General features: G+C 46.0%; 2 protein-coding genes across 4 annotated transcripts; one reads left to right on the forward strand and one right to left on the reverse strand.

The window, feature by feature from the left end:
* Nucleotides 1-7199: 7199 nt before the first annotated feature.
* RPS9 (ribosomal protein S9) lies at nucleotides 7200-12080 on the forward strand. 3 transcript variants are annotated; one of them, XR_014504252.1, is made up of 7 exons: nucleotides 7200-7337; nucleotides 8823-8942; nucleotides 9043-9165; nucleotides 10677-10863; nucleotides 11006-11028; nucleotides 11073-11200; nucleotides 11811-11984. XR_014504252.1 is itself a non-coding variant. In XM_083409085.1 (5 exons), the coding sequence occupies exons 2-5, from the start codon at nucleotides 8846-8848 to the stop codon at nucleotides 11986-11988; spliced, it is 585 nt and encodes a 194-aa protein (XP_083265211.1). In that variant the 5' UTR covers nucleotides 7200-7337; nucleotides 8823-8845; the 3' UTR covers nucleotides 11989-12080. The 3 variants fall into 3 exon arrangements, 1 of the variants encoding a protein (XP_083265211.1); XR_014504251.1 differs by having other exon boundaries at nucleotides 11006-11200; nucleotides 11811-12080; XM_083409085.1 differs by lacking the exons at nucleotides 11006-11028; nucleotides 11073-11200 and having other exon boundaries at nucleotides 11811-12080.
* Nucleotides 12081-14333: 2253 nt separating this feature from the next.
* On the reverse strand, nucleotides 14334-23786 carry LOC310663619 (suppressor of cytokine signaling 3-like). Its single transcript, XM_083411690.1, has 2 exons — nucleotides 22985-23786; nucleotides 14334-15120 (listed from the first exon to the last, which is right to left on the reverse strand). The coding sequence occupies exon 2, from the start codon at nucleotides 15067-15069 to the stop codon at nucleotides 14455-14457; it is 615 nt and encodes a 204-aa protein (XP_083267816.1). The 5' UTR covers nucleotides 15070-15120; nucleotides 22985-23786; the 3' UTR covers nucleotides 14334-14454.
* Between the last annotated feature and the right edge of the window lie 165 nt (nucleotides 23787-23951).

Here is a 23951-nt window from a genome sequence, read left to right on the forward strand (position 1 = left end):
ATAATACTGTAAGCCTGCAACTTACACACATTTAACTTGTGCACATTTAGCTTTACGTATGTGGCAAATATAATTTTTAAAAACCTAAAAAGGGTTCTGGGGGAAACGACTTTGGCAAACCTGCCTACCATTGAACCCAGTGGGTTTTGACTAGATGTGATTTTGCCTTTAGTTGCCATCCTGAGAATGTAACCCCTGTGTGAGTTGTGGGCTTACAGTAATAATTTCACTGTGTCAGCCATTAAAGCTGCAGTGAGAATTTGATTTTTAAGTGTGGCAGAACTTTGGAATTCCCTGCCTATTGAGATCAAGCATGTGGCTTTGCTATACTCTTTTCGGCACCTGCTAAAAACATCCTTGTTCAGACAAGTCTGCTCAGATGCTTAGAAAGTTGAGGTAATTTTAATCTGTTTTAGCATTTTCAACTTTTGTATGTTGGCTGTGAATTATTATCGGTTTTATTGTTTTACTTTGTCGTAAACAGCTTTGAGTGGTTTTTTATTATTACAGCCAAGCAGTGTATAAATAAATAAACAAATAAATAAGTATAAGTAAATAAACAAATAATCGCATGCATGCAGACCCCAGTTGCCACCGTGTTTCACTCACACAAAATGGTGGCGCACAGATACCTGGTGCTATTCCTCATGCACCATGGAGTAAGAAGACACACAATTTGTGCCTTCTGACTAGCAGGTACTGAAATCATACAGTGAGAGAGGGACCCTTGCCATCATGCGGCTGGTTTGTGGGCTTTCCGGCAATAACTGGTTGGCTACTCAAAACAGGATTTTTGGAGGTGCAGCTAGCTCCATGCACACTATAAATTTAAAGCATACCTCCCCAATTAATCTTAGGAACTGTAGTTTGTTAAAGGTGCTGGGAATTATAGCTCTGTGATGGGCAAACTAGGGTTCCCAGAGTTCTTTGGGAAGAGCTATGACCATTTAAAGTAGTAGTAGAAAACCACTTTAAAGGGATAGTGCAGATGGGGCCTTTAAAATATGTGCTGCATGCAAACCATATATTTAAAGCACATTTAAGAGCATCTCCGCCCTGCAAAAGAATCCTGGGAACTCTAGTTTACCCCTCACAGAGGCTATGATTCCTTGCACCCTTAACAAGCTACAGCTCCCAGGATTCTTTCAGGGGTGCTTTATTATTATTATTCCCCCCCCAAAAAAAAATAGTTTTCACAATATTATAAACAAACACACACACAAAACATACAAACATAAATCATAGCCTTATTGAAAATTACAGTTATTAACATTAAGTGACTTCCTCGCTTCCCCTTGGTTGAATTTCATTGCATGTCCTTTTAACGGTTTTCCAAATCCCAATTTTTATGAAATTTAACTTAAACATTAACATCCTTAGATCTTCACCTTATGGAATTAAACATATTAATTCATCACTTAACATAAATAAAATCCGTAGCCCATTAAGTATCTGCAAGCTGTTTTCAGTTAGTTTAACTTAACAAATTTAACTAAATAATCATTAAATTTATTCTCCTCTTCCTGATACTCCTCCTCCTTCTGGTCGCGGACTCTTCCGGTTAGATCGGCTAGCTCCGAAAAATCCATCATCTTCATCTGCCATTCTTCTATTGTTGGTAATTCTTGAGTTTTCCACTTTTTAGGGGTGCTTTAAATGTATGGTGTGTATGCCATCACGGCCTTCTCAAACTTTCCAATGGGAAAACTTTCATAATTTGTCAGCACATGTTACTGTCACAGCGCTGTACAGAAAACCCACATGAAAAACACATGAAAATTCACTAAGACCATGACTACATGTCATACTTGAACTGGTATGAGATGCGTTTAACTGCCTTGGCTTCTGTCCATGAACTTGAGGGTTGTCTTTTGGGACCATGATGGGAAATTGCTCTTTGGAATCCCTAAACCACTTCATGGAACTATAGTACCTAGAGTTCCTGGGGGGAAATCAGGACAGTTAAGCCAGTTTAAAAGGTACAGTTCTCACTTATGTTTTGCGTTTGTTTTACTATTAGGCAAACACGCCCTTGAAATCCAGGAAGGGGGGTGGAGAGAGAGAGAGAGAGCTGCATGAGAGGAGATCTGGAGTGGGGAAAGGGGAATGTTCCCCTCCCCTCTCCCTAGATACCACTTAAAGGTGAAGGGTAAAGGGACCCCTGACCATTAGGTTCAGTCGTGACCGACTCTGGGGTTGCGGTGCTCATCTCGCTTTATTGGCCGAGGGAGCTGGCCTACAGCTTCCAGGTCATGTGACCAGCATGACTAAGCCGCTTCTGGTGAACCAGAGCAGTGCACGGAAATGCCGTTTACCTTCCCGCCAGAGCGGTACCTATTTATCTACTTGCACTTTGACGTGCTTTCAAACTGCTAGGTTGGCAGGAGCAGGGACCGAGCAACGGGAGCTCCCCCCTTCGCGGGGATTCGAACCACCGACCTTCTGATCGGCAAGTCCTAGGTTCTGTGGTTTGACCCACAAGCGCCACCCGCGTCCCCCACAGCGCCACCTGCATCCCGCGATACCACTTCTTGACTCTCCGTTACACCCTCCTCAAACCGTTTTTCTTCTTTTAACAAAAGGGAATTTAAGCTCTGGTGCACATTTGCACATAATGTAAAGTTAAGCCCCTAGTGGTAAACCCGGGTTTGTTGTCCTGTAATATGCTGAATGTTCTTAGGGATTGGACCAGAGAGGCCTGTGTTCAAATCCCCACTCAGCCATGAAGTTACATGAGAGAAATGGACAAGATGTTAGGGATCCTGGATACTTTTGTCTTGAAGGCAAATAGATGCCTGGAGCCATGTCTTCTGAGAGGATCATTTGGAGGGACGGAGGGAGGGAGAGAGCGAAAGCGGAGCTTTAAGGATAGAAGCAGGACAGGAGGCTGAGCCACAAACAAATGCTTACACAAACCTAACTTTATTGTTTTCCCCTCTGCTTTAAAAGACACCCAGTAAATTAGCAGCTTCATTTATCTAGCATTTTCTGTTCCTCAGCGCTTTATTGCTTACCAAATGAAAGTGTCTAATGAAAGGGGGGTGATTTACAAGCCTTCAGGCTCCCTGAGCCAAGAGCAATTTTCTACATCCCAGAACACAACAGTGCAGGAGAAAGGGGAAAGAAACTCATTGTCTGGGCAAATTCAGCCACCCACTGAAGAAAGAAAGAAAGAAAGAAAGAAAGAAAGAAAGAAAGAAAGAAAGAAAGAAAGAAACTTTACATTGAACAAGTTAAAATCCTAGTCATCCAATGTGTGGTTCTTGCTCCATATTGTTCTTTGACTGTATTTACCTCTTAAAGGCATCCAAATGTGTCTATCCCTGAGATATATTTGTCCAGGCCTGATACTTAGTGAAGCATTCCTAATCATTCATTTAAAGAAAAAATAATATGAAGCGGTTAGTGCCTTATGTCTCATGCTTCCTGAGTTCCATATGTTCTGCTGTATTTGCATTCGTTAATGTGGAAATAGTTATGTACAAGCATTCTCAGTGTCGTTCAGGGCCAAGCAAGACACGCCATCCTTCATACAATTAGCAATTTCAGGCATTAAAGAAAGTAAATCAGAGGCGTGGCAGGTGGCGGCTGCGGGGGGTGGGGGTGCATCTGTTATTTGCCTTGAAATGCAAGCTCCCATTTGTTCAATTAGAAATCTTAATTTCAGTGTAAATATCACATACATGGAAGACCATTTTCAACTCTCTTCAAAACTGATTCTAGCCCAACTCAGAAATGGATTTGAGAGGAGACCACAGCTTGAAACCAGAGCCTTGCGGGATATCCAGCCTCATATAACCAAGATGCTTAACTCTGATTAATGTATGAAGAGGTTAAGACCATAGAGTAAGCTGTTCTGCCAGGCTTAGCTGGATCACTCCACCTCACCTTGGAGTGGAAGGGTTATCAAACTCTTTGTTTCCTCAATTGCACCATGTGAACCCTACCAGTAAGGAGGTCCAAGCTGGTTGCTGCAAGCCATGTGGCTTGAGAAAGCCATCTTTATGTTTCTATAAAAATAATTTAGAAACACTTGCCATTTTGGAATCTATGTTGTACTGTACTGCCTGTATTTTCTTGCTGCTGCATGGAAAAGCACATGAATCTGACCTTTGAAGAGTTTGTAAGTAAACCATTTCTAGCTTACCAAACTGGTGGCCTCATTCCAAGCTAAGGGAAGTGGGGAACTTTAGAAGCAACTTGGGGTATTTTAAAAGTCAGTCTATATTTCCACGCTTTACTTTGCTGCTTGTTTTGTGATTTAAAATCTCTCCTGGGGCTCTCTCACCAAAGAGTACTTGCTCCCAACCATTCGGGGAATTCTATTTTTAACTTTACCATATCTCTTCTTTTTTTTTCAAACCAAGAGGCTTGAGGTGAGTGGGGAGGATTGACCAGCTTAGATACCACATAGTAAACAGAGTGCCCAGGTGCTGAACATAACACATAGCATAAGAATACTTAGCCAGCAGCTGAGCTGGACAATGATATACAATAACTGATGGGTTGCACAGATAAAGCAGAAAAGTGTAAGCAGAAAAGTACAGATGGAAGGAGTTCCACTACCTAGGTGCATTCACACAAAATGCCCTCTGTCTTGCAGAGACTGCCTTTCCTGCCAAACATAAAACCTGGACAGTTAGATATGAAGACAGGCGGTCTCTCAAGCAAACTGTTCAGGGCTTTATAAACTAGCTAGCAGTAAGACTTTTAATTTGGCCCCAGTAGTATATAGGCAGCCACTAAACATCCTTAAGGAGAGGGGTTCTGTGCTGTTGATATGAAACCCTTATCAGGAGCCAGCCCGTTGCATTCTGCGCAAGTTGCTGGGAAACACAAGGGAAGCCCCAAACAAAACTCGTTGCAGTAGTCTACTTCCAAAGTTAGCAATGCTACAAGTACAGTGCCCAAGCTATCTAGAAAAGTTAGATCTCTCTTATGCTAGATGAAAACTGCTTCCTTTTCCGAGGCCGTTTAAAGTTTCAATGGCATTTTTAGGATTTATATTTTTTGCTGCCTTGCTTTATATATATATTATTATCTTCATGACATGCTTTATCATTTTCTTGCTAACATGTTCGTTTTACTGTTTGCCACTGTCAGAAGCAGCAATACTGAAGGACATTAGAATACAGGAAAATAAATATAGGCAAGCAGAGCCAGACACTTAGACGTTGGTGTATTTTAATTTCTTTTATTGTAATTTTAATTATTTGTACAAGTTTTTAATTGTTTTAACTGTTTTTATTGATAATTTTCATATTTGTTGTCAATCGCTTAAGGGTTTTTACTACAATCAAGCCATATATACGGTAATTTTTGTAATATAAAGTATTTTAAATTAATGGTGGAGAGGTGAGGTCCAAGATAGCTACTGCCGATCCGATTTTGAAACTCCCTCCCCATGCCACAGGCACTTGGTGGACTAACCACTGTGCCCTCTAGCCTGGTGGTGCTGTTGGTGAATACCAGGTCAGTTCACATTAAAATGAAATCTCCCTCATCTACTATTAAATCATGGATAAGGAAGTTGTGCCGGCACGTATTACTGAGACCTGGGTGAGTGTGCAGCTTCAAGACAGACTACAGGGTTGTTGTTGGGGAGCTGCCACCATGGGAGGAAGGTGTGGGATGTAAATAAAATAAATAGTTCACACAAGTACCATTTGACCAGCCAGGAAACCCTTCTATCCTTGGTCAGGCGATGAGAGCCTGCATTTGGCATAAGGCTAGAAGACATACAGGGGCCTCCTACTGGTATACCATGCACCCTGCTGCCCAACAGCTCTGCTGCCTGAGTTTGTCTTGGGCGTGGTGCTGAAAAACCCTAAGGCCTTGTTCCTGAAGGTCTTCAACATCCATGCCAAGACCCAGCACTGAACTTCATGGCTTTCATGACAACCATGGGGCTGTCTCAGCTTGTCACTGATGTAATGCAGAAGCGAAGGCACACCCTGGATTTCATATATGTCTCAGGGTTAGGGGAGGATGGTCGGGATGTTAGTGGGAGTTGGAATTATCACCTAGTTATGGTCAAACCACTTCCCAGCGGAGTGACCCTCTGGAATAGTTTTCCGCAAAGACATTTAGGGCTCTTCCACACTTCCGCTTGTCCCATGCCTAAGAAAGCACGGGTCCAAGCAGTTTTCTGCTTGCTTCACCAGGCCTGGCCAGGTTCTGCAGAGTACCTGGGTGGGCAAAGAGAGATGGGCCACTCCACACACACACACACACACACACACACACAGGTCTCTGCAGTGCATGCCATCTCTGCCCCCATCAAATCGGGGAAAAGAAATGTCTGAGTATGTAGGTAAGTAATATATGTATTGTATGTATAATATACCGTAGTTTAAGTTTATGTAAACTGATGTATAATATTGTTTTTTTCTATAAAAAAAGAAATATCTGAAGTTGCCTGAGCTCCCAACACTTTCTCTGCCCATGTCCCCCCGCCCCGCCCCTTATTATTTACTAAATCAATTAGCCACTTTTTGCTGCACACACGCTCCTTGCCATCACCCAATAGCCAGAGCGGCTGTGACTAAAGCACCATCTTTCCCCCTCTGCCTCTCATAAGGTACTGAATGGCCATAGTTGCTGTATACTAGGGTACTACTGGGTGAGAGCATGGAGACAGAAAATACTAAGAGCTGACACGCATCCTATACTACACACGCACACAACCAGAAAAAGCCGTCACTGGCCACGCGTTTCTTTTGATAGAAACAGAGTAGAACGCCAGGTCTAAAGACCGGAAGTGAGAAACCGCGGCGAAGGTATGTTCGACTCTACTTTTTTTGTGTGTATCTCTATAACGAAAAGGGAGCGGAAACGCATTGTGGGTTCTTTGGCATCTCTATGGTTCAGGGCACGGGGGGGGGAGAGGCGTTATAAGGAACCATTGAGACAGTCGGTTTCAGAAAGCAGCAGGGTCGCCTGTTTATTCGCTTCAGCCAACTTCAAACCGCAGGCAGGGATGGCGCGGACAACGAGGGGGAAACTCCCCGGCCCCAATGAATAGCTCTGTTAGGGCTCCAACCCCCACAAAGCAATGGCGGCTCCACTCGGCACACAGACGCGGCCGACTCCTGGACTGTTAATGCAACGTGCTACGCTCCCCTCGACCACTCTACGTCTTCTTCTCTATCATCCTTGGAGCAAGCGCTAATTGGTTACCGCGCCGCGAAGCAGCCCTCCGCCAATAGGTTAGGCAGAAAGACGTCGCCTTGCTATTGGCTAGCGGAGACGGTAGGCGGAGCACCGCACGACATATATAAGCAACCTTCGTAGGCCGCTCCCTTCCTTTTAGTGGTGGCCGTCAAGCGCGTCGGAAGGTAAGCGGAGGTTTTGTATCACGGCGATCCGAGGCGCGGTGTCGGGGAATAAGAAGCGCCCCGGTGGCCGAGAAGGACGTTTTAAGTGACTCCAAATAAATTGTTCTCGGCAACCAGCTGCTAGAAGTGCCTTAGCGGTTGCGAATCCACTTTAAATCAGGGAGTTGGAGCCTTTATTCCCGCGGCCCCCGCCTCACTCGCTCAATGCGCATGTGCGGGTTATAGAACTAGGGCAGCCCCGCGTGCGCAGATCACACGTGTCGCGTGGTTGCTTCCGCGGTGCTGCTCGGCCTATTCAGGGGATTCGTGGATGGTGGGGATTAAACACGCTCCCTCGAACCGCCGGTCTCACGTGATTTGAATTATTTTTTAAAGGGGAATTAGCCTTCCCTGTCTTGTGACTTTTACAAGTGTCACGTTGGCCAGAAAGATTCCTACTAGATGATCCTCTTGGTCCCTTCCAACTCTGCAATTCTATGACTTGGTGTCACCCCACGTGTTGCTGAAGAAATAGCAGCTATTTCTAGGTGCTCCCTTTATAATTTTGGTGGAATCGTTTTCAAAACTTTAGTCAGTGTGAGTTGATTCAGTGTTAAATGTTTCCTTCCCAGAGGCTGGGTGAGTGAACGCTGCTTATGCTAAATCATCCTTGATATGAGAAGTAAGCAATGTGCCTTTCTTTGAGATTATTTTACTGATGGCCCATAACATCTTTGAGCATTCACAAATTTTCATACCTCCCTGCTTAGTTGGGAGCATTTGGGCTTAACCATTGTTATATGGAATCACACTCTTTTTTCCTGCTCAAATTATATCCATATTAAAATACTGAAGTAGCAGTAAATTGTGCTACATATATTACAGGTCTTGCTTAGCTTAGTTTGTGGGGAACAGGACGTTAAAAGGGGCCAAAGGGCCTTGTTGGTTTATTTAAATAGTTAAAAAGTTTACTTTAGTTGTTTGCTGTAATTCAGTATCTGCACTGAAATTTGGTGCAGTGTTTAATGCTGACTGCAAGTGGCTGTTTTCTTTTGGATATTGCAAGTGGTCCAAATTGGCATATTGCTTCAAGAAACTATTCTTCCCCTTTCTAATGGGTAAGCTTCCATGATTTATATCACCTTCAGGGCTTCAACACAACTTTACATAGAACAAATGTGACCCTCTGGTGCCCAGTAGTGTCAGTTAAGGGTCAGTCTAGACTCCAGAAAACAAAACCTGTATTGAATTTACCCTAAACTCAGTCTGAGTGGTGTAGTTCATTGGGTAGTATTGACCTTACAAGTAGGAAAGGCTGGCTTTAGACCTGAAATTCCTGGCTGTCCTAGCCTACGTCATAGGTTTGGATGAATGTATAAATGAAATGAGAGACTGTAATAATAAATTATACAGAGAAGTAGCTGTGAAATATATCAAAACTTCATTTGCTTCACTTGTTTCATCTGCCTGCCACTTCTATAGATCTCTCAACTTTCTTCTCCACAGGACTGGACTCCCTTTAGGCCAACATGCCAGTTGCCAGGAGTTGGGTATGTCGGAAGACATATGTCACCCCAAGGCGGCCCTTTGAGAAGTCCCGGCTTGACCAGGAACTGAAACTGATTGGTTAGTTTATCCTGGATAGAAAAGAGAGAGTTGTTCAATGAAACAGTTATGCTCCAAAGGCAGGTGCATGTTACATTTGAACTTTTATATCCCCTCCTAGGTGAATATGGGTTGCGTAACAAGCGTGAAGTGTGGCGGGTGAAGTTCACCTTGGCCAAGATCCGCAAAGCTGCCCGAGAGCTGCTCACCCTGGATGAGAAGGATCAGAGGCGTCTCTTTGAGGGTATGTTAGGGCTGGACATGCCAGTCTTCGGCATCTTTAATGGTTCTTTTGCTGTTGTGGATCCCTTTAATGGTTACTAGCAGATTAAGGGATCTCGAATGTGAGTTCACTTTCTTTATGAATCCTACCAGGTCCCGGTCTCTCTCTCTCTGTGTGTATGTGTGTATACACACACATATTTAATGCCTTTCAGATGTGCTTATTTCTTGTGTTAGATTTAAGGGAATGGGGTCACGAATGTCCGAGTCTTCGTGACCCCCTGGACCAGAGCACGCCAGGCACTTCTGTCCTCCACTGCCTCCCGCAGTTTGATCAAACTCATGCTGGTAGCTTCAAGAACACCATCCAACCATCTCATCCTCTGCCGTCCCCTTCTCCTTGTGCCCTCCATCTTTCCCAGCATCAGGGTCTTTTCCAGGGAGTCTTCTCTTCTCATGAGGTGGCCGAAGTATTGGAGCCTCAGCTTCAGGATCTGGCCTTCCAGTGAGCACTCAGGGCTGATTTCCTTAAGAATGGATCGGTTTGATCTTCTTGCAGTCCATGGGACTCTCGAGCGTCTCCTCCAGCACCATAATTCAAAAGCATCAATTCTTCGGCGATCAGCCTTCTTTATGGTCCAGCTCTCACTTGCATACATCACTACTGGGAAAACCATAGCTTTTACTATACGGACCTTAAGGGAATAGACCAGATCTATTGGATTAATATCAGTTACCTATGTTGTATTGTTTTTCCTGCTGTAATTATATTTATATATTGTCTTGAGAATCTTTTAAATCAGTCCCATATTTCAGATCAGAGACTAAGGCTGAGAGGGACTCACTTCTCAAAGACTGCCCACCATTTGTGGCTGAGCTAGGATTTGAACTGTGATTTCAAGGTCAATGTAATATACTAAAGTGCTGCTTAGTAGTATGTAACTAAACATGTCACCCTGTGTTAGAAACTGAGATATGAAAGCTAGGAGTTAAATGGCACCTATGTTATGGGTGTTGCAACAGAGTTTCTAGGTTCACTTTTTTATAACAAGAATACAAAGCTGAAAATGAATGAACTGCAGGTAAAGTCTTAAGTTGAGTTTTCACATAGTTTGGTCCTTATCTGAAGACTGCAAAAAACAAATCCATACTTCCCCTGCCTGCCCCTGTAATGTTCTTATGAGGGTCCCTTCTCCAGTCTTCAGAGTGGCTGAAAGTGGGGAGGCCGAAAAGGGTCCTCCTTTCCTTCTAGCAGTGGCAATTTTAATATGAAATCTTAGGTGCAGTACTGCACCCAGAGCTCAGAAACTGCTCACACTAATGAAATTCCCTGTCGCAAAATGTGCCTAGAACAAAGGGAGTTTCAAATGCTGGCGTCAACTTGGTGCCATTTCTTCCTCTTCTCTCCCCCACCTGTCATTAGCATTTCATAGAGAATGCTTTTTACATGAATCTTGTGCCCATGATTTACATGACTCTCTAAATTGTGTGTGGGCCTCTTCAGCTTGTTTACATGTCCATATCTTTTCCTAGGTAATGCCTTGCTGCGCCGTCTGGTCAGAATTGGGGTGCTGGATGAGGGCAAGATGAAGCTGGATTACATCCTGGGTCTGAAAATTGAGGATTTTCTGGAGAGGCGTCTCCAAACCCAGGTCTTCAAGCTGGGCCTGGCCAAGTCCATCCACCATGCCCGGGTGCTCATCCGTCAAAGACACATCCGGTATGTTGCCTTGGTGAAGTGAAATTGCATTTCACTTAAGCAGAACAAAGCCAAAAGCAATGACTGAGTTGCTGTGGGTTGTAAAGATAGGGTCTACCTCTGAAGTAATGCATCTGATGTCTCTTATGTGTGGCCTGTGCAGGGAAATGTGTGGACATGTCCCAGCCGTGTGTCTTTTTACCCCACCAATCCCTCCCCTGGACTGGAACCCTGGATAACCTAAAAGCCCTGCAATCTGCCTAATGAGGCTGTATGCCAAAAGCACCAACAATTTCGGCAAGGTTCACTGCGGCTCAGCCGTACACCTTGCGAAGGTCTTGGCGTGTGGGGAGTAGAGGTAACAACTAGCAACTCTGCTCCTTCTTGGCACAAAGTGTTGATGTTATCCCTCTTGTTAGCAAATTGTCTGCTGTTACACCCAGTTTTCAGTATAACCAGGCATTCATCTTGCCATGTATACTGAGGGCAACAGCAGTAAATGTCAAACTTGAGTCAGTTTCTCCCAAGCATTTCCTGTTGTTGGTTAGTTCTGAACCTTTCTTCTGTGACCAGGTTTGCGAGTAAAAAGTTGTGAGGGCATAGTTGCTTTGAGTTGTATTGCTCAACACTTATTAATGTGTAAGAAAAGCCTATTGAATGGTGGGACTTAGTTCAGAGTATCATGTTTAGGAATTCATTGCAGTGTTAATTAAGGAAGGGGCTGAGGTTAACCCTGGCTTTGATAATAGGAGCAGGATGTTAATGTCCATGTTCCCAAATGCTGAGCTTTTAAATTTTAAGCTCCCTGAGAGCTGGAATTGGGGGGGGGTGATCACTTGATTCCTCACTTGGCTCTCTTCGATCAATCACTTTAGCTCTCTAGTTCTGTGAAAAACCGTTCTTAAGAGGAATGCTGCCTGCTGGGTTTATCTGGAACGTCTGTAACTGCTTCCTTTCTCTCTCTTCAGTGTAAGGAAGCAAGTAGTGAACATCCCTTCCTTCATCGTCCGCCTGGACTCCCAAAAGCATATTGACTTCTCCCTCCGCTCACCATATGGTGGTGGCCGCCCAGGTCGCGTCAAGAGGAAGAATGCCAAGAAGGGCCAGGGTGGTGCTGGAGGCGGTGATGATGAGGAAGAAGATTAAGCTGTGGGGTGCCCCCCCTCCACACATGCTGGTGGGGGATCAAGCCTGCCTTAACTGCAACATTATACAATAAAAAATATTTGTGGATAAAATATTGTAGCCCTTCTGGTGTCAGGGGTGCATCTCGAAAATACCTGATAATACCTGCAACAAGTGATCTTGCATGGGGCGCTCTGTTCAGACGAGAAGCTCGGTTGAGGGTGGTTCCTAGCACTTTGACAAACAGGACATCTGCATAGGAAGGAGCAGCAGCCTATTGTTGGTTGGGCATGGGGCTAGTAGTGGAGTGTGGCTGAGGAGGGTGCAGTGCATTTCAGGCCAATACTGTACTCTTAACATATACATGCCTCTTTTCCATCTATGAAATGGTTAACTCCAAAAATAAGGAGCAGTAATTGTTTTTTGTCTTCCACCAACCCCCTCCCCCTTGCCTTGGAAAGTCGAAACTGAAATCTAGAGGAGAGGCCATTCCCAATGGCCTCCTGGGTCATTCATTCCCTGGACCCATAATACTATACTTCCCCTTGTTTTTCTGTACACTCTCAAGGGGGATTATTCCTGGAATTAGCATGCATATATGTATAGCTGAATTGCAACCCTTATCTCCAGTAGATGGAAACGATCGCTGCTGAAAATAGCATAAAGGTGAGCGATGAGTAAAGAAATTGGCAGGAAACAAGTTGGGATCTTTCCCGGAGGCATCTACGGGAACAGATGGCAGGTGGAAAAGTGAGAGATTTGGGGTCCGGGAGCAGAATTGAGCGCTTTGGGTGCCAACTTTGCATGCACCTCCCATGCGTGCTGTGTCTCATTCCTTTCAAGGAGACTTCCAAGCAAACAGAAGTTGAAGTTAAATTAGCCTTCAAGTTTTATCAGAGCAGCTTGAAGCTCTGGGTCACCTCGCCTTGGAGACAAATTGGCAGGGACTCCCAGAGTTTCCAGTAAGAGATCTGGCTTGCCAACAAGAAATGCAGAATCTACAACCCAAGAATAAGATTGAAATCAGGCAACCCATGACTGCAGTTGATTTAAATGGGGGCAGGGTGGCTCAAGTTAACGTTCGGGTAAACTGGAACAGCACAGGATACAAAAATTAACTTCAATTATTAACAGTTTTAGACAAAGGTAGCTTAAGATTATTTTTGTTTGTTTGTTTTAAAGCTTTAACACATCTGGTATAGCAGGTTGTTCCTGCTAGTTTGTACAGGGTTTGAGTGCATGGCAAGTATTGAGCATATATGCTCACTGGTATAGCCTAGTCCCTAGTAATAAACTAGAAGCCACTCCTTTCTTTAAACACTGCTGCAGATCTGTGCCCCCCTCTGCTCTTCCAAGCTCCCCAGTGACATTCCTTTGCACACACCAGGCTGTTTATGAAAACATACACAAGCTAAAGAGTCGCCAGATGCAGCATCAGATTAGCTGAGCTTGTACTTTCTTTTTGCCTCAAAACGTCTTTTTCTCAACAACTAGTTTCCTGTGTCAACATTCTCGAGGCCTGTCAAGTTACAGTAATGACCTGCCCTTAGGGCAGTGACTGGAAAGATTTGTGTCACGTGTAGAAAAATGGGATGTGGTGGTGGTCAAACATGAAAAGCGAGTGGGAGAAGGCTCTGGTGCGGAGAGAAGGATGCCTTTGCAACAGAACACCAGTCTGATCTGCACAAAGAATGCCTTTTCCTTGGTCATGGAATGCCCACATCCTTCCCCATACACCACGGGAAGCAAGGGCTTCTCATTTGTAGCATAGTGCACAATTTCTAGCTAAACGTTTTAAGAACCTTGGCTTGTGGCACATTAAAACAGATACGGGGAACTTTTATCCCTTCAGATGTTGCTGAACTGCAACTCTCATCAGCCCAACAAGCATGAGAAGTGGTCAGGGATGAGGAGGCTTTTAGTTCAGCATCTGGAGGAACGGAGGTTGCTCACACCTAGAATACTGCAGGTTTATTCTGACAAATTACGTACTACACTTCTGATTGTTGCTAGATTTACTGCATCTACCCCACATTTAACACTGGGCAGTGCATCTCCTAGTGGCTTTCCGGTGAAGAAGAGAACTGTGAGGTGATCGGGCAACTCTTACCTGTTCTAGGGCAACAGTTACATCTTAGGCCATGGAGATTACAAGTGTGAACCTGCAAGGATGCAACTCCTCCTGAGAGCAGGAGTTCTTTATACCTTTCTCTGAATGTGCTTTTGAGATGGGGGCTTGTCTTACAAGCCCACCCAGGTCTTGGAATAGACAGCTTTTTTCCTTTTCTCTGCTTCTGGTGATACTTGACATCTTGAGAGCATCAGAATGAATTTGAAGGCTTTTGATGAATGAAGAGATGGCTGTCCCCAGTATACCAGTTGGTTTATTCCACAAAGATAATGATAAACAGGCGCCCCCAGCAATACACTGTGCAGACAGGCCTGCTTATGTACTGTACAAGGAATGTTAGGAAGGAAACGAGCCTTTCAGGTGCACAGCGAGTTCAAGAGTCCCTGCGGTACTGGCAGCCCCTGCAGCTGAGCCCTGGCATCGCCTCTGCCCCTCATACTGGCACGCACTGCCCGGCGACTCAGCTCTTGCAAGGTGGGCACTTTGCAGCAGAGAGGATGGGCGAGGGCCAAAGGCACTGGGGGCTGCCCCTCCCTCTCCAGGTAGCAAGGCCCCCCTTCTACTGCTCCCAGGCACAGATAGTGCTCTACTAGCCGGACCACACAGTGGAAGGCCGGGGGGTGGCCAGCGCCTGGCAAGGCCTCCAGGTGGAAAGCTGAGCCCTGCTGCTGGATGCGCAGGTTGGTGATGCCCGTGTTGGTGCGGACGCTCAGGGTGAAGAGGTGGTGGTGGTCGGAGGAATCTCGCACGAGGAAGACGCCGGGCGGCTGGGAGGTCAAAAGGCGCTTGGCTTCAGCCCCAGACAGGCTGCCCCAGTAGAAGCCACTGGCCTCGAGGCGTTCCAGGGCGCTTTCCACCCGCTCAAACTCCCCACAGAAACTCTTGAAGTGGTAGGAGGTTGTGGCCGTGCCCGTCATGGCCGCCGCAGCTGGTGCAGGTGCTGGCGGGCAGCACCAGCACAGGGGGACCATTGCGCCTCCAGTTGGCCGGGAGAGACGCTCAGTCAGTTACCGGAGCAGCATCTGAAAAGGAAGGCAGAGACAGTTCATGCAGCAGGAACCTGCTGGCTTTCAAACTCCAGCTGAAAGGTGTGGGTCTCTCCCCTGAACCCACGTCTTCTTTGCTCGAGACAAGGCATAAAAGCAGAACCAAGAAACTTGGGAAATAGGTCTATTTCAATATGCGCATAAATGGAGGCATGCTAACTAAAAATGCTTCATATTATTCCTGTGCATTTGCTGTGAAAGATCTCAGAGCGGCACGACTGAACAAAGCAGGTTTAGCAAAGTTTGTTTGAAAAGTAGCTTTGACATTTTATCCAAAGCAGAGCTTTTTTTTGGTTTGAGAGCCACATTCACCCCTGGCCAAAAACTTCCAGGTATTGTCCATCAATGGTGTGTGTGGCCACCTCACACACTTGCAGACACACAACTCCATGCAGATCAGCTGAGATGGGAGGTTGTGGCCACCAGATCAATCTGCCAACTGGGCGGGAGGTGGTTTGCAACCTAACCAGGGCACTGGGTCTCTCTGCCCACTCTAGTGCTGTACCTAATTTTTATTTTTTTGCCACTTCATCAAAATTGGTAAGGCCTTGGGGGGTGGGGGCAGAAAAAAACCTCTTTGGCTGACCAGATCAAACCAAGGATATTGTGTTGACATTCCAGTGCGCCAAGCTTGTCAGAGCACTTGGCTTCACAGCTTTCGACTTCTTGCAGGAAGCCTTAGCTATGTTGTCCAGTGTTTGCTGGCTATGATTGAGCAAACTCAGCTCTTGCACAAACCTTTGCCACTAGTAGGGAATCATTCATGAAAGTTATACCCAGAAGAACAAAGGCAAATTTGGGTGCCCAGATATCAAAGCAGGCAGGACATATTAGGATCCTGAGTGATATCCAATTAGTCATACAGGGAATACACCCATTACAATCAATGACTTGTATCCAGCTAAGTTCTACTCAGAGGAGATATGATAATCATCTTCAAATATCTAAAGGGCTGTTAACATCGAAGATGGAGCAAACTTGTTTTCTCCCGCTCCAGAGATTAGGACTGGAACCAGTGGATTCAAGTGACGAGAAAGGAGATCCTGACTCTACAGGAAGAACTTTCTAACACCAAGCACTGTTCAACAGTGGAACAGACTCCCTTGTATTGGAAGGTGGCAGACACTCCTGGGAGGTTTTTACATGGAGGCTGGGTGGATGCTTTAGCAGATATTCCTGCATTGCAGATATGACCTTTGGGGTCCCTTCCAACTCTACAATGCCATCATTCTAAGAAGCAATGATATTTCCCCCACTGTATCATAGCCCAGGGGATTGTATATCCAAAACAGGCTGCAGGGACGAAGCGTTGAGAAGATGCTCTTGTAGGAACATCTTATCTGCAGTGTACGGTGGTACTCTCCCTTCCACTGCCTCACCCCTCTCCCACCTTGTTCTGCTGACACATCTCCAAAGCTTTTCCTGTTACTAAACTGGACAGAAGCATAGAAGACTGTTTGATTTCGCAGCAGATCTGGTTGTGTGATTACTTGGAACTAATGGCTGTAGCTCAAACATACAGGTGGATGAGCTGTGTTGCTCTCCTTGGGTGCCAAGCTGAAGAAGGGGTGTGTGTGTGTGTGCTGTTGTCCAGCTAAGTTCAGAGTTTGTTGACTGTTCTGTCTACACTGCTGGGGCAAAATCATTGACAGGTAGCTCCGGGATCTTTTCATGAGCATTTTTGGGAACGCCTGGGAGCAACAAGGGCATGTTACACCTTTGGGTTTTGCAACTTTGCACAAGCTGCATAACTTGGCAACTCTACAAAGCCAGCCACAAAGGGGAGTTCTGCAGGCATCCCTCACCCCAGGGTGCTATTTATCCTAGAACCAGGCCTGCTTAAATGCAATCAGACCTGGAAGAGTTGGGTTCAAATCCTCTTCTGACATCACATCTAACACCATACATTTAAGGCACATTTACAGCCGTTCAACAGGTGGCTTCCCCCAAAGTCCCCAGGATTCTTTGGGGAAAGGCAGGTGCTTTAAATGTGCTGAAGATTTAATGAATTGGATATGACTGGTCATAAAACGATTTTGTAAGAGGCACGTAAAGGTAAAGGGACCCCTGACCATTAGGTCCATTTGTGGCCAACTCTGGGGTTGCGGCGCTCATCTCGCTTTATTGGCCGAGAGAGCCGGCATACAGCTTCCAGGTCATGTGGCCAGCAGGACTAAGCCGCTTCTGGCAAACCAGAGCAGCGCACGGAAACGCTGTTTACCTTCCCGCCAGAGCGGTACCTATTTATCTACTTGCACTTTGATGTGCTTTTGAACTGCTAGGTTGGCAGGAGCTGGGACCGAGCAACGGGAGTTCACCCTGTCGCGGGGATTCGAACCGCCAACATAATAATAATAATAATAATAATAATAATAATAATAATAATAATTTAATATTTGTACCCCGTCCATCTGGCTGGGTTTCCCCAGCCACTCTGGGCGGCTTCTAACAACGATGAAAAATACACTAAAATGCCACATATTAAAAACTTCCCTTCCGATCGGCAAGTCCTAGGCTCTGTGGTTTAACCCACAGTGCCACCCGCTTCTATGGTAGTCAAAACAGCATACTGGTCCTTGATGGATGGAAAACTCTCCTTCCTTTGGAATGCAACACTCACCAGAGTTTGGGGTGGAGATAGGGAGCCGTACAAGGAATCTCACAAAGAGCTGGCAATGAAGTCTTGGGGTGGGCTGTAGTGGTTCACCTAGTACCACCTTGAGAGTCTACTACCCAAAATAGCACTTGCGGGGCCAGGTAAATATAAGCCTGTTTGCTCCCAAAATGTTTTTGTCTTTTTATAAGTAAACACCTGCTGCAAAGCCTTTGTAACTGATATTTCATTAAAAGGAACCATACCCTGCAACTTCCTACTTCCTGGGAAAGAGGAAGCAAAGACCTTTTTTTGTCACTTTGGAAAGGAATCACTGTTATGTTCATTGCACATTCTCAAGTAATTTGAACTGTCCAGCTGTCTAGGATTTCCCACGGATTTGCAAACTGCACACATTAAGAACCCAAGAGTTGTTGCCCATCTCAGAACAATATATGCTGGTGCCCAGTTCAGGGAATCTGCCCACCCCACTGGGAGGGGTGGCTAACACCCCAGAAGACAGGATCACACTTCAAAACGACCTTGACAAATTAGAGAACTGGGCCAAAACAAACAAGATGAATTTTAACAGGGAGAAATGTAAAGTATTGCACTTGGGCAAAAAAAATGAGAGGCACAAATACAAGATGGGTGACACCTGGCTTGAGAGCAGTACATGTGAAAAGGATCTAGGAGTCTTGGTTGACCACAAACTTAACATGAGCCAACAGTGCGACGCGGCAGCTAAAAAAGCCAATGCAATTCTGGGCTGCATCAATAGGAGTATAGCATCTAGATCAAGGGACGTAATAGTGCCACTGTATTCTGCTCTGGTCAGACCTCACCTGGAGTACTGTGTCCAGTTCTGGGCACCACAGTTCAAGAAGGACACTGACAAACTAGAACGTGTCCAGAGGAGGGCAACCAAAATGGTCAAAGGCCTGGAAACGATGCCTTATGAGGAACGGCTAAGGGAGCTGGGCATGTTTAGCCTGGAGAAGAGGAGGTTAAGGGGTGATATGATAGCCATGTTCAAATATATAAAAGGATGTCACATAGAGGAGGGAGAAAGGTTGTTTTCTGCTGCTCCAGAGAAGCGGACACGGAGCAATGGATACAAACTACAAGAAAGAAGATTCCACCTAAACATTAGGAAGAACTTCCTGACAGTAAGAGCTGTTCGACAGTGGAATTTGCTGCCAAGGAGTGTGGTGGAGTCTCCTTCTTTGGAGGTCTTTAAGCAGAGGCTTGACAACCATATGTCAGGAGTGCTCTGATGGTGTTTCCTGCTTGGCAGGGGGTTGGACTCGATGACCCTTGTGGTCTCTTCCAACTCTATGATTCTATGATTCTATGCTATGTGGGTTCAGATACCGAATCAACACGCGTTTAGGTGTGAACCTCCTGATAGTCTCCTATAATAAGGACTCAAAGCCTACTCAAGTGTGGCTTAGACCAGGGCTGCCATATTTTTGGTTCCCCTCTGGTAGGCGTCATATACTTCTGCCAGCTGTCTGTGGGGAGAAATTCAACAGGTAATGCTTTTCCTTGAGAGAGCTGTAGCGATAGGGAAACTTCACCCGATGTGTATCTGCTTGTGAGCATAAAAAGCAACGACGAGGTCTGAACCCCCGTTTTAGAGCTAATATCCAGGCTCCGCCTGGTAAAGCCTCCTCAGGGCTGTACCACTGGAAGCTGAAGGCTGCACGTTTGACAAGTTTCCCCACACCAAAACATCCCTGCATACAGAAATCAAGAACCATTCCCCCAACATACTAGCTTCCGTGGGCAGAGTGCAAGAGAAAACACTCCATCGTTCAATTCCTCCTGCCTCAATACTGAAGTGGTACAGCCCCAAGAACACATCAGGCTGCAGTGACCATTCTGCTGCTGGACGCCATCTTGGAAGATCTTACCATCCCACTGTAGCTGCTTCCCAAGACCCTCTGGAAAAGTTAGGGGGAGGAGACTAACTGGGATGGGTGTGGTTAACTTGCTTTTGGGGGGAGCGGGAGAGAAGCTATGCTATGCCAGTGTTTACAAAGAACCTCTGCCAGAAAAGTGCTTTTGGAAGCCTTCATTCCCACAGCAGAATCGACGTGGCGAATGCTACTCCAGAAAAATTAAACAATATATGGAATTTCTTCTTCTTATTTTTTAAAGGAGGCATCTGTGAATAATACTGAGAGGGAGGGTGGGGATTTATATTACATTAGAGCACAGTTCTGTTGTTCAGATACACGGGCTTGGATGTGGCAGCAGGATTCTAGTACAGTACCCTGTTCCCCAATCTCTCCTGGAAAAAAATTGAGTTGAGCGGTGCTTTCTGCACCTATCATTTTTCAGGCAGAAATCACCCCCCCCCCAAAGCACCCTGTACAGGCTGGCAGGGCTGTGATGAGGTTCTGATGCAGAAATAAAACCCCCACACCCACACGCAAACATTGGGAATTTGGTAATTCCCAAACTGTAGAGTTGATACAGGTGGGCCCATGAGATACGGGGGTTCAGACCTTTTTCTAATGCCCCCTAGTGTTTGAAGCCAGGTAATGAATTCAAGGGAAATTGAATGCATGTGTGTGAGAGAGCTCTAGGTTACTGTGTAGGATAATCACCTGGGGAAATAAATTAATTTAAGACTACTTTATCTAGAGTTGATTTGGGCAAAAAGAATTGATTTGGAGAAGGGCCTGTGAGAAATCAATGGGGATAAATGAATCTGAAGAGGAACTGAGTAGAGGCAACCTCTGCTCCAAATTAACTGAAAAATTTATCTGGGATGATTTGAGTGAGAAATCTGTAGGTGGATTTTTTGTTTTTAAGGGGGGGGGGCAGTCAGCTTAGTGGTTGCAGCACCCGCAGAGAGTCTCAGATTCAATCCCTAGAGATGTTCCCATCTCTGCATATACATTAGCACATGGAAACGTTATGCTAATGTTTGCCTTTGTCTCCAGGCCTTGAAACGGTTAAGTTACCCATCAATGTCCCTGCCAACTTGGGTGCCACAAGCAAACAGTGGCTGCCATGGGGCAAGTCTTTGTGCCAGAGGTCCAGCTGTCTCCCTCGGCAGCAGGAACAGGGGGTGAAAGGCTTGCCACATTCTGAAGAAAGGGAAGCAAAACACATGACCGCCTAAAGTGGGGCAGGCTGCGAGCCCATTAGTGTCCAGAGTCTAAAATTACCTAAGCGCAACAAACACTATGAAGAAACTGCAAGCCCTGCCATTAGGAAACTGGGGAAGGGGACATTGGCTCAGTGGGTGAAGCATAAGCTTTGGATTGAGATGGTCCCAGGGTCAACTCCTGGACCCCCACTTAAAAACATCAGGTAGCAGGTGATGGGAAAGGCAGTAGGTAGATCTACATCCTGGATGGATCAGCAGCCTGACCAGGCATAGGTCAGTTTCCTATGGTTTTTTTCCCCCTCATAAAAAAAGAAAGTAAATGATTGACTGTTTCTGTGAGCCTGAAGTACCCACCCACAATAAGGCTGCCTCTCTCAGCGAGTCACTGCTATAGCTTTCCAGTCTTTGCTGGAGGAGAGAAACCGTGCTTGGATCAGCTGTGCTAGCAGCTTCCAGTCATACAATAGCTGCTGTCAGATGTCAGATGGGTGTTGCCTGTCATATCTCTGTGTGAGTCGGCGCTCTGGGTTTTCCTTCTGCCTTGGGTGCAGTTGGACAATTCACTCCCGGGGGGGGGGGGGGAGCTGCAGAATGGTCCCCTGGAGGAGGTTACCTGTTGAATCTCTGCATGGGTTTAAATCGAGTCCTTGATGGTTAACCATAAACAAGAGGCACATAGGAACATTCTTGGCACCGGTGATCTTCTAAGGCAAGTCCCACACACCTTTTCCTCTATACTTAAGGAAGAGTCTCCTTAACAGCGGCATCGCAATGGCAGAACACGCTGCCAAGCTGGCCACACCTCATTGCCTTTCTTTCTCTCTTTCCTGTTAGCAAAACTTTTTTTGCAATCGTTTTGGACTTGGAAGGCTTTAGAAAAGGGGATCACATTTAAAACGGAAGGCTTAAGCATGGGCATAAGTTTTCCACTTAAATAAACAGGACTTAAATATGCACATCTTGGGTTGGACTGTAGGAACATAGTAAAAAGCCTTAAACACAGTCAGACAATTAGTCCGTCTAGTTCAGTCTTAGCACCATCAGCAGTGGTTTTCCAGGGTTTCAGACACGGAACCTGCCCAGCCGCACCTGAACCAGGGAACCTTTTGCAATGCAAAGTAGATGCTCTTCCTCTGAGTTGCACCCTTTACCCCAAAAGGCCCCTCCTTTTCTCGCTGCTCTTAATTACATGTTATTGTCTCCTTCATTTTTAAAGCAGCAACAATGCCTTCAGGATGGTTTACGGAAAGGCAATCAATACCTATTTTGATGGTGGTGATAACAAATGATGATGATGTTGATGATACCAGGGATAGAATTCCACAAAACCGCAAAGAAACACGGTTCATCTTTACAAGGGGAATATGTGGAAATAAGCTGGGGCTTCCAAGCAAGGTTTTGCTACGGTTCGAAAACCAACTCCTAAATAAATTTTCTGTTGGGTTAGCTGAATTTAAAAATCCTGCTGATTTTCCACTTCCCTCCCAATACTCCCCAGTTGTGCAATCCCACTAGGTTTTTTTAAGGCGTGTGTGGTGGAAATGGAAAAGTCCTGAATGTAGCAAGTTGGCTGTGCATATTGTTTTGTTTTAATTACAACAGCCACAAAGATAGAACATTAATGTCCTCCAGAAGTCAGCTCTCAAAAGCAAAATGTTAAATGTTTTGGAAGTTTGCATTTTCTTTGATTATTATTTTTTTGGTCAGATTTCCAATTTGTACAGATTCTAGTCCTTGTTTACCCCCCACCCCCTCACCAACCTAAACCACCGTGCTGCTTTGCCTATAATCTGGATTCCCCTTATTTCCCTAAATAATTAATAACCCTCATAATAATTAATCCTTTATGAGGATACAAAATTAAACTTGGAGAAAGTTATTTCTCCCAGGCTGACTAGCACCCGACATGAAAACCACCACTATAGTGTAGGAGCCAAAGTTACCAGGCACTGACTACTCCTCGCTTCCAGCTCTGGGCGGGCTGGTCCTGTCTCCTCGTCGTCTTCTCCCCACCTTTGCAATCTCAGCCCTGTCCCCCACTTCTGGCATCAACAATATAAAACAGGGAGTCGGATGGGGGTTCTTATTGCCTTCGCCGTCGTTGTTATTTTAAACTCACTTACCTTTGGCGGCGTGAAAGCAGCGAGGTGCCTGTGTGTGTCTCTCCAAGAGTGGAAGAAAAGAGAGGGAGGGAGGAAACGGGTGGGGTGGGGGGGGAATCAAAATTTAAAAATGCTCTTCCCTTCGCGGGATCCTCTGCCGAAAGCGAGCCCAGTCCGATCGCCTGCCTTTGCCATACTTGCAACGCCGGCGAGGGGGGCGGGTTGTGGTCGGGAGGGGGAAGCGGTGCGCCGAGAAGAGTCTGCAAACGCCCCGCGCGCCTGGGGCGCACCGGATGGGAGGCTTGTTCCCAGGCTGGGCCAATTAATCTCTCTCTCTCCCCCGCATCCCCCTCCCCGGCACACACACACACACCGGATACCTCCCGGATTAGGACTACTCAAGAGGAGTCGAAAGTGGTGGAAGTTGCTCGGGGCGGAGGAGGGGGGAGGAGTGTGCGCGCAGAAAGGCCGACCGATCCGTTTCCTCTCGCCAAGAATCGCAGCGTCTTTCTGGTTTCCTGGAAGTGCGTGTGAATGTGCGCGCGCGTTTCTGAAGCGCTTTTCCCGTTAGCGGAGTAAAGCGGGGCTGGTCGGCGGTGGGAGGAGGAGGAGGAGGAGGAAGAGAGCGAGAGCCGGTGAACTCGCATCTCATGTCAGCGTGTGGCTGCTGCTGGCTGCATCGTGCTGGGAGCTGGAGGGACGGAGAAGGGCGGGAAAGAGAGCGAGAGCTACAAGAATAATATTTGAGCTGCTCCGGTTCCAAGAGGAGCTTGTATATTTCACGGGGAAACTGACACGCTGGGGCTTGGATTCCTGGTGCCTGTGTGTGGCTGGGGTGGAGTGTGGCAAGAGTATTTATTTTTATGAATGGTCAGAACTTTCATTGGCCGCCGGAGGTGGCTGGCAGGCTCCTGATTGGCAGGAAGTGGCTGTGTAAACCCCGCTAGGCTCCCTCCCCCTCGCCCTCCCCCTCCTGCCTTTTTTTTTT

This window comes from Podarcis tiliguerta, assembly GCF_965153285.1.
Source record: "Podarcis tiliguerta genome assembly, chromosome: 13".
NCBI lineage: Eukaryota > Metazoa > Chordata > Lepidosauria > Squamata > Lacertidae > Podarcis > Podarcis tiliguerta.

Bases quoted from the DNA above. Each gene is read 5' to 3' on its own strand.
- LOC310663619 (XM_083411690.1), bottom strand. From the start codon at position 15,069: ATGGTCCCCCTGTGCTGGTGCTGCCCGCCAGCACCTGCACCAGCTGCG.
- RPS9 (XM_083409085.1), top strand. From the start codon at position 8,846: ATGCCAGTTGCCAGGAGTTGGGTATGTCGGAAGACATATGTCACCCCA. The intron at 8,943-9,042 runs GTTAGTTTATCC...ATCCCCTCCTAG, and splicing joins CCAGGAACTGAAACTGATTG to GTGAATATGGGTTGCGTAAC. The intron at 10,864-11,810 runs GTATGTTGCCTT...CTCTCTCTTCAG, and splicing joins ATCCGTCAAAGACACATCCG to TGTAAGGAAGCAAGTAGTGA.